Raw genomic sequence first — 10,101 nt, 5'->3', positions numbered from 1 at the left:
TCTTTGAAGATATTTATGGCTACTTTGAACTTTTTAAAATCAGACACCTAGTCTTTCTCACAAAAAAATGTTTGCACTGTCTGCTTTTTTCCTCCATGTGTGAGTCAGGCTTTCCTGGTTTTTTGCATGTCTTATAAATGTTTTTGTTGGAAACTGGGCATTTCAGGGAATACATTGTAGCAATTCTAGGTACTGGTCTCCACCCTCTCCTTCCCCAAGATTTGTTGTTGTTTTGTTATTTATTTGTTTAGCAATTCACGGGATTATTTTAGTGGCCTCCATTTTTCTCCAGCAGTGTGAACTTTATGTTGCTCCTTGGCAAGAACAGCCTAGAACTTGTACAGTTACCCTGGGATGATGATGATTTTGGCCCTTTTGATTGTCTCACTCCGGCCCACATCCAGATGTTAAGCTCCATTAATTGCTGACTGAATGCTCTATTGTTTTTAACAATGCTCTGGGTCTTCAGATGCTTCACAGACTGATCAAATTAAATTTGGGCTCCGTTACAGGGATAGATTTTGAAGTCAGAGATTTGTTCTGACCTCAAAAGAGCTCTTCTTAGTCCTTGTGGTTTAGCTTAGATCTCTAACAAATCTATGAGTGTCTCTTTCTCTTATTTTCCCCAAAACCTCCATTGTTTTTGAGCATACCCTCAGGCTTGATCTTTCCTACTTTCTGTTGTGAATGAATTTAGTTCTTTTTGGAAGAGCTTCAAAGTACTCTGTTTTACACCTACCTCTCCCTCTGGGCAAAAATCTCTGAGCCAGATGCAGCTTCTGCTCTTCTTGCTTTGCCTCTGCTATCATGAACTTTACAAACTAGCTGGGGTGAGGGCAATCAGGGGCCCTGGATTCTCAGTGCACCACAACTGAGGTAGACCCTCTGTCTTATGAATGGGGGCTGGGCAGAAGTTGTAGGCCTCACCTCTTGGCTACCTACACTCACCCAAAACCTAACCTCTGCAATGGGTAGCCAAGGGACAGGATGAGAAATGTTGATATCCTGCCCCTCCTGGAAAGAAACCATGGGACTCCAATTGAGAGCTAGAGGGGAGGGTATCCTGTATTCTCGGGTACACATGTCTGGAGTGGAATTTCCATCACTCTGAGCTTGGGGAGGGGAGGAACGATGAAGGCTGTACTTTAGTGGCCAAAGACTCTGTTTTTACTGAATTTTTATGGGTTTTCTTGAATAAATATTTCTTCATTTTCTTTTTATAGGTTTTCTTGAATAAATATTTCTTCATTTTCTGTATACCCTTAAGACCATTTCCAGAGACTTTAAATGATTGTTTTACAATAATTTTCACCAGTGTCCACAGACTCCTTATGTTGCTATGCCAAAAGTAGGGACTCTGTTACCATTTTTACTAGGTTCCTATCTTTTTTTCTTTTTTTAATGTGTCCTGCTGAAGTTTTTGAGTATTATGCCCCTGGTCCCATTTCCCCCCGACCCTTCACTGTGGTTTTTGTTGTGGGATTTGTGTAGTCTGGTGATCTTTAGCAATGCATATGTTGAATTAGAGGAAAATTGACTGTAAGTTGGAAGAAAAAGGATAGCAAAAGATTGACCAACACCTTCTAGTCAACAGAGAGTTGGTGTGGCTATAATAATGTCAGACCAAGTAGACTTTACATTAAGATGTATTACAAGAGATAAAAGTTACAAGTAATACATAAAGGGGCACTGGGCTGGCTCAGTCAGTAGAGCACGTGACTCTTAATGTCAGGATCCTGAGTTCAAGCCCCACACTGGGCGTGGAGCCTACTTAAAAATAAAACAAAACAAAAAACAAATATTATATACAGCTAAAAGGGTCAATTTAACAGGAAGTTATAACAACCTTAAATTTGCATGACCCCAATAATATTCCTTCAGAATATATGAAAAAAGGAGCTCCCAATCACATTGTAAAGTGTATGGACACAGAGAGAAATAAAGAATGGTGACCATCTTTGCAATCTACCACATTAATAGAAGAAAAAGGTGTAATGATAAAAAATGCTTGACTAGTCTATTAAAAAGGGAAAAAAAACACTTCATTAGCCTGTAGAAAACAAATATGTAAATATATAATAATGTACATTCAAATCGCATAAAGCAAAAATTAACATAACTAAAAGGAAAATTAACATAACTAAAAGGAAAATTGACAAACCGACAAATTGTCGGTATAACTTTAACATACCTCTTTCAGTTACTGACAGAACAGGGAAAAAAAAAACCCCAAAAAGTTAAAGATATGGGAGATCTGCATAACATGATTAACCAACTTGATTTAGATGCCATGTATAGTGCCACGTTGCACTGAACAACTTTTTCAAACATATTATTTCCAAGTACATATGGGATGTTTACCAAGATAGACCACATCCTGAGCCTAAAAGGAAGTTTCAATAAATATCACTGGATTGAACTCACTGAGAATACATTCTCTGATCAAAGACAAACCAAACTAAAAATCAAAGTTAACTAAAAGAATCCCCAAATATTTATAAATTAAGTAATGTATTTCTAAATAGCTCATAATTCACAGAAGAAATCATACAGGAAATTTAAAAATGTTATGATCTGAATTATAATAAGTATAGCAAATCAAAACTATAAAACATTAGGGATAGAAATAAAAGATTAGATAAATGGATGGACATAGTGTATTCTTGGTTGAAAATTATTAAGATGGTAATTCCTCCAAATCTATTCAATGGAATTCTGATCAAATTTCTGGCATATTTTTTATTTCTGAAAATTGACAAGCTGGTTCTAAAATGAGTATGGAAATGCAAAAAAATAAAAATAAAAAAGTAGACACTCTGGAAAAAGAAGCAAGAACTTTAAGCACTAACAATATCACATATTAAAATTTGTTATAAAACCACAGCAATTACAACTGGGTGGTATTGGGATAAGAATATGCAAGTACACAAATGAAACATAAGTCCAGAAACAGACCCCTCCATGTAAGGTAACATGGTTTATGACAAATGTGCTTCTACAATGCAGGGGGGAAAGGTAGTTATTTCAACAAATTATACTAAGCCAATTAAATAACAATATTAAAAAATGAATATTGATACCTATCTTACACCATACACAGAAATCAATTCTAAATGGACTGGCAATTTAACTGTGAAAAGGGAAAACTAACACACTGAGCAAAAAAAGTGGAGGAAAAAAAAATTTTTTTAAGATTTTTATTTATTTGACAGAGAGAAACAGAGCACAAGCAGGGGGAGCAGCAGGCAGAAGGGGAGAGAGAAGCAGGTTTCCTGCTGTGCGGGGAGCCTGATGTGGGACTCGATCCCAGGACCCTGGGATCATGACCTGAGCCAAAGGCAGAAGCTTAACAGCTGAGCCACCCAGGCATCCCTGGAGGAAAATATTTTTAAAAGTCTGGAGTAAGCAGAAAATTTTTAGAATAGAACACAATAGAAGGTTATGCACAAAAGGAAAAGATTATAAGAAGGACCATATTAAAAACAGTAACTTCCATTTATCAAAAACAGCATTAAAATAATGCAAAGGCTAATTATTTACAATAGCCAAGATATGGCAGTAACCCAAGTATCCATCCATAAGTGAATGGATAAAGATGTGGTATATATACAATGAAATATGACTGGGCAATTAAAAAGAATGACATCTTGTCATTTGCAACATGGATGGACCCAGAGGTCCAATGCTAAGTGAAATAAGTCAGTCAGAGAAAAACAAATGTATGATTTCACTCATATGTAGAATTTAAGAAAAAAAACAAATGAACAAATGAAGAAAAAAAAGAGACAAACAACAAAAACTAGACTTAAATTCAGAGAACAAACGTGGTTGCCAGAGGGGAGGTGGGTAGGGAAATGGGTGAGATAATAAAAGGGGAATAAGAGAACACTTATCCTTTTTTTTTTTTTAAGATGTATTTATTTGAGAGAAAGAGCAAGCATGCAGGGAAGGGACAGAGGAACAGAATCTTCAAGCAGATTCACCACTGAGCACAGAGCCTGACCCAGGGCTTGATCTCACAATCCTGAGATCATGACCTGAGCCAAAACCAAGAGTCAGATGATCAACCGACTGAACCACCCAGACGCCCCAAGAGTATACTTACCTTGATGAGCACTGAACAATGTATTGAATTGTTGAATCGTGTTCTACACCTAAAATTAATATAACACTGTATGTTAATTATACCTCAATTAAAAAATTAACTCAAAATCAAGTAAAGACTTGAACATCAGACCTGAAACCATAAAACTCCTAGAAAAAAAAATATAGACAATAAACTCTGACATTAGTCTTGGCAATGACTTTTTGAATGTGACACCAAATGCAAAAACAACAAAAACAAAAATAAACAAATGAAGGAAACCATCAACAAAATGAAAAGGCAGCCTACTGAATGAGAGAAAATATTTGCAAATCATAGATCCAAAATATATAAAGAATTCACAAAACTCAACAGCAAAAAATAAGCAATTTGACTTAAAAATGGGCAGAAGATCTGAGTAGATGTTTTTCCAGAGAAGACATACAGATGTCCAAAGTTACACAAAAACATGCTCAACATTATTCATCTCCAGGGAAATACAAATCAAAACCACAATGAGGTATCACTTCACACAGGTTAGAATCGCTATTATCAGAAAAGATAAGAAATAACAAGTATTGGCAAGGATGTGGAGGAAAAAGAACCCTCAATTCAGGGACTCAAAAAGATATTTGCACACTTATATTCATAAAAGCATCATTCACAATAGACAAAAGGTAGAAGCAACCCAAGTGTACATTGACAGATGAGTGGATAAACAAAATGTGGTATAAACATCCAATAGAATAATAGTCCACCTTAGAAAGGAAGGAAACTGACACATGCATGCTACAACATAGATGAACATTGAGAAAATTACACTAAGTGAAATAAGTCAGTTGCCAAAGGACTAATACTGTATGATTCCAATTATAAGAAGTACCTAGAGTTGTCAAATTTATATGGATGGAAAGTACAGCAGTGGTTTTCAGGGGTTGAGGGGAGAGGGAGGGGGGAGTTATTGTTTAATGGATACAGAGTTGGGGTTTTGCAAGATAAAAAGAATTCTGGAGATGGATGGTGGTGTTGATGGCCCAACAATGTGAGTAGCCACTGGACTTAAAGATAGTTCAGATAGGGACGCCTAGGTGGCTCAATTGGTTGAGGGACCTACTCTTGATTTCAGCTCAGGACATGATCTCAGTCAGGGTCATGATCTCAAGGTCCTGAGATGGAGCCCCAGGTGGGGCTCCACACTGTGCAGGGAGTCTGCTTGGGATTCTCTCCCTTTCCCTCTGCCCCTCCCCCCACTCACGCACTCGCACTCTCTCGCTCTCTCTTTCAAATAAATAAATATTTTTAAAAATGTGCTCGGGCACCTGGGTGGCTCAGATGGTTAAGCATCTGCCTTCAGCTCAGGTCATGATCCCAAGGTCCTGGGATAGAGTCCCACATGGGGCTCCCTGCTTGGCGGGGAGTCTGCTTCTCCCTCTCCCGCTGCTGCTCCCCCTGCTTGTGCTTTTTTGCTCTTTCTCTCAAGTAAATAATTAAAATCTTTAAAAAATAAAATAAAATAAAAATAAAAATATGCTCAACCTCAACAGTAATTAGGGGAAAGCTAATGAAAGTCATAATGAGATGCCACCACAATATAACCAGAACGGCCATATTTAAAAAATCAAAATTGACATGTCCGTGAAGATGCAGAGTTCAGGGAAGTAGTTACATTGCTGTGGAGTCCAAAATGGTACAAATAACAACTACAACAACAACAACAAAATAGTTGGCACTGTCTACAGAAGTTGAAGATACACATTCTCTGACCTAGCAGTTTCACTCCTTGACACACATCTAGAAAACAGGTCACATGTACACCAAGAAACATACACAAGCATGTTCGTAGCCGCAAAAAAATTGGAAACTGATTAACAACTCAAACTTACATCGACAGTAAATGGGCAAATAAATTGTGGTTATCACACAGCTATGAAAATGAGGTAAGCATGGATCATCATAGTGGTACAGATGAATCTCACAAAAGATGGTGGGCAAAAGAATATATGTGGGATGAGTCCATTTAAATAAAGTTAAAAAACAATCAAAACATATATTTGGGTAATAAACAGATAAAGAAAAGCAGGGAAATTAATAAAGCCAGGATTTGGGGGTGAGGGAGGGGTTTGTGATGGGAAAGGGTGGGCACTTCTGGAACGTTGATGCCATTCTATATCCCCTGACCTGGGCGGTGGAGACATCGATTTTTAAATTTCCATTCATAACACACTGACATATACTTCTTTCCATATGTGTGTTACACCTTACAATAAGTTTCTATTTTAAAACTAAAAATATTGGAAGACAATCAATATAGCTGCGAAAAAGTCTAACTTCATTTATTTGGTTGTTCGTTCCTCCAACATCATTTTTTAAGTCATCTGAACTATCCCCACTGATTTTCGATTCCAACTTTATAACATATTTAATACTCGCAGTTGAGAGTTGGTAATGGTTGTTATCAACAATCCGGTCTTGGTCTTTGGCCAGAATGAACGGACTTTTGCGTACAGGGTGGGGCTGGAGTGTGAATAAAGTTGACTAAAAGCGGGGGAGGGAGGCCGCGATGGTCCTCGTCCTGGGGTTTATTTTTAAATAGGAAAATTCTAGAGACAGAACTGAAAAGAGAAAGGAAGTCTGCGAGAGGGTTGCCAAGTCAGAGAGTAAAGTGACACCTGATACAAGGACTTATGAATGAGCTCAGAGTAAAACTATTTGGGGGAGCTCTTAAGAAGAGGCCAGGCCTGCAGTGGGGGAGATTTGTTATACTGGATGCCTCCCCCAAGGGTACAACCTCATCCACACCACGTAAGTGGTAAGATAAAGCTTGCTGAACGTTCTCAAAGATTTGACATACTGCTATCTTTAAGTTGTATTCATTTTTTTTTCTTACTCTAGAACACTGTATTTATTGATTAAAGGAAATTACAGAAAAATACGCTCTGACACATTTTGGCTAATCTTGACCGCTGCGGAGTTCATTGCCTTTTTAGCGCTCAGTGGAGGACTAAGTGCATTACCTGCATTCCCCGTCCGCCCAGAGCTGCTCCGGGGGGCTCGGAAGTGAGACACTTAACCAGCCTCCAGCCGCTGAGCGAGACACGAACCCTCTAATCTAGCCAGCAAGCTCCCCCGGCTGGGGGGGAGGGGGGAGCGGGACTGATAGGTGCGAGGGGCGGTCCGACGGGCCTGGCCCCGCCCCTGGGGAAGGGGTCCCGCCCAGGCCCTGCCCCGCCCGCGCCGGGCCCCAGCCCCGCCCGCGCTCGCTCTATGCGCCCACACTCCGAGCCCAGAGCCGCGGCCGCGCAGGTCAGACCCGCGCCGCAGCGGCCGGAGATGCAGCGGGGAGCCGCGCTGTGCCTGCGCCTGTGGCTCTGCCTCGGACTGCTCGACGGCGAGCGCGGTGAGCCCTCTGCCCGCACGAGTGCGCGGCTGGCCGCGAGGGGGGCCGCTTTCCCGGGGCGACAGGGGACGGGCGGGGCACTGGACCCCCAGGAGCCTGGGGCTGCAGGGGAGATGGGGCCGGGAGCCAGGGGATACGGACGCCGGATGGAGCCGGCCTGAGCCCGCGGGGCTGAGGAAAGGGCGGGCGGAGACTGCAGCCGCTCAGGGACCGGGCACCGTCTGCACCGCAGCGCAGGGAATGTGCTGGGGTCCTCGACCACCCTCCACTATCGGCGGCTCAGCTCCTTTGGAGCCGGGCCCCGTCGCACCGCATCCTCAGCTAGGATCCTTCGCTTGCTTACTGGCTTCCTGGAGGGGTGGGGGGAGTCCCGACGCTGCACTGTGGTGCCCTCCCACCCGCGCCACGGGGACGGTACCCCGGCAAAGCCCCGCCGGGCCGCAGACCTGGGTGCGCACTTCCCGACGCCTCCCAGCTGCGCTCGAGGTCGGTCCCCCAGAGGGCGCTCCGGGCAGGTGTCCACCTTCCCCAGGCCAGAGATGGCGGAGGCAGGGGTTCAGGGACCACCAGAGACAGGCGCCGTCGGGAGGATTGGGCGCAGGTGCACAAGGAAACTTGGGGATCTTGAGCTGACAACCCAGGAGAGATCAACGTGGCAGAACAGGTAGAATGCCGGCGCTCCCTGTATTTGACGGGGCAGGAGCCTTTGAAGGCCGAACTCAAGATCTTGGACTGTCCCGCAGGAGCAGCCGCAGAAGCGTCTTAAGCACAGAGAGGCGGGGGGTCTGTGACAGGAATATGACCAGAAGTTGCCTCCGTGCGGTTGGAGAAAAGGGAGTGTGGGAGATGAGAAAAGGAGCAGAGGAGTATCGTTGTATAGAGATGTCAGAGGATGGGTGAGGATGAGCCGGACGTCTACACAAGATCTGGTGACCCAGAGAATCAGAAGGTAGAGAAAGGGTCATGGGTCCCCAGTGGTTGGGGCAAAAGTGCTGGAAGGGCTGGAGGGGGTCCTTGCTATTTTTGAACACAGCAGATATTGAGTACTGGCTTCACATGCTTCATCCCTTTTTAATAATCCTCAAAAGGGAGGATCAGACCCATTTTACAGAGGAGGAAGCAAAGAACAAGGACATCTGTAACTTCTCCAAGGTTCCCAAAGGCCCGCAGTAAGGGAAATGGCCAATGCAGATCTGCAGGATAACAGAGCCCTGCTCTCTATGCCTTCACAGACTGAAGGGGAGATGCAGGAGGTGTGGATGAATCTAGAGGCAGGATGGAGGAAGACATCTGGTGGGGGGCCTCTGAGTTGGGGCAGGTCAGAGAAGAGGGGCTGCCCCTTTGCCCTTCTTTGTTCCCCTGCATCCAGCCCAGCGCCAGGCTCTCCCCAATACTTAGTGTGTTTGCTGAGTGACCGAATGAGTGTGGAGAGAGAAGTGAAGTGGCTCAGGCTGAGGAGGGGGAGACCCCACCTTGAGGAGACATCCGGCAGACCATTGGGTGTAGTGTCTGAAGCTCAAGAGAGGCTGGGCTGGGGAGCTGGAGAGGGAGCAGAGCAGAGTCCGGGCTGCAATTCCCCCACACCAAGCAGGGAGCCAGAGGCTTCCGGGGAGACAGGGAACATCCTGTAAGGTATGAGAACCAGGAGAGCCTGGGGTTGGGTGCTCTGGAGGTAGAGGAGGGAAAAGGGATGAGGCCAGTCTTACGGGAGCTCAGGTGGTTCATACAGAGTCAGGTGGTGAATAGGAGGAGAGAGGATGTTAGCTGAAGGGGCCCATGGAGGAGGGTGGCCCAGCTGGACCGTGGCACAGCTTGTGGGAAGTGTGCCCTGCATTTGCCCTGGGGAGCTCCCCAGCCTGATGGGAGATGCTGGAGCAGAAGCATAAACACTTCAGTTGCATCCAAGTGTCAGGACAACCAGAGTGGGTGGCCAGGTACTGGCAGGTGAGATTCTCGGGGAAGATGAAGCTGACCCCTCAAAAGTACGCAGTTAGCCCTAGATCCACATTTTTGTCCCAGCTCTGCCCCTAAATTCCTAGCTGTGTGGCCTGGGCCCCAACTTCCTCTCCCTGCACCTCAGTTTTCCCATGCATAGTAGTGCAAATGAGCAAGCACTTGAGGGGCTGTTCTTGGGCTGGACTTTATGGCTTGGGGTCCCGGTCTAGTTCCAAAAGGCAGTTCCTTGGCAGTGTCCCTGTGGAGAGGGCAGGTGGCAGAGGACAGGTCCAAGAGGCTTTGTTTGGGGGGCTTAGTCTAGAGAGAGGCTGTCTGTGCTGCTGGACAGTGGGCAATCAGCTCAGGGACATGTAGGGGAAGTAAGTGACAGCCGGGCAGCTGGGTTGCCCTGGCCTGAGGACACTGGCTCCTGCCGTGGGCTGAGTCTCATGTGGCCAGCCATTCAGCTCTCCGCTGTCCCTGTTCCTCAGCCCTGAGCCAGACTCAGGTGTGGATAGAGCAATGGGGGAGGGATGGGGGCATGCCAGTCAGGCAGAATGTGGGGGCTGGGCCACCTTACTGGGTCCTGTGGGCCACTGGCCCCAGCTCAGTCACTGCGGCTGAAGGGCTCTCTTCCTCCTCAGAGCACAGAGCCCACAAGACCAGGCACTCAACTGAGAATGAG

At 44.9% G+C, this 10,101-nt stretch overlaps 1 protein-coding gene across 1 annotated transcript in view; it reads left to right on the top strand.

Annotated features, from left to right (window-relative positions):
• Positions 1-7,371: 7,371 nt before the first annotated feature.
• The window catches only part of FLT4 (fms related receptor tyrosine kinase 4), a 40,862-nt gene continuing 38,132 nt past the window's right edge, over positions 7,372-10,101 (top strand). Inside the window, exon 1 of the mRNA XM_073887581.1 lies at positions 7,372-7,481. Coding sequence (XP_073743682.1) covers positions 7,415-7,481 — 67 coding nt within the window. The 5' untranslated portion in view covers positions 7,372-7,414. The remainder of the gene's footprint in view (positions 7,482-10,101) is intronic.

The sequence above is a fragment of the Callorhinus ursinus genome, unplaced genomic scaffold, assembly GCF_003265705.2.
Source record: "Callorhinus ursinus isolate GAN/ISIS: 27379988/994484 unplaced genomic scaffold, GSC_fseal_2.0 scaffold81, whole genome shotgun sequence".
NCBI classification, from domain to species: Eukaryota; Metazoa; Chordata; class Mammalia; order Carnivora; family Otariidae; genus Callorhinus; species Callorhinus ursinus.
This window is presented reverse-complemented; position numbering and strand designations above follow the sequence as displayed.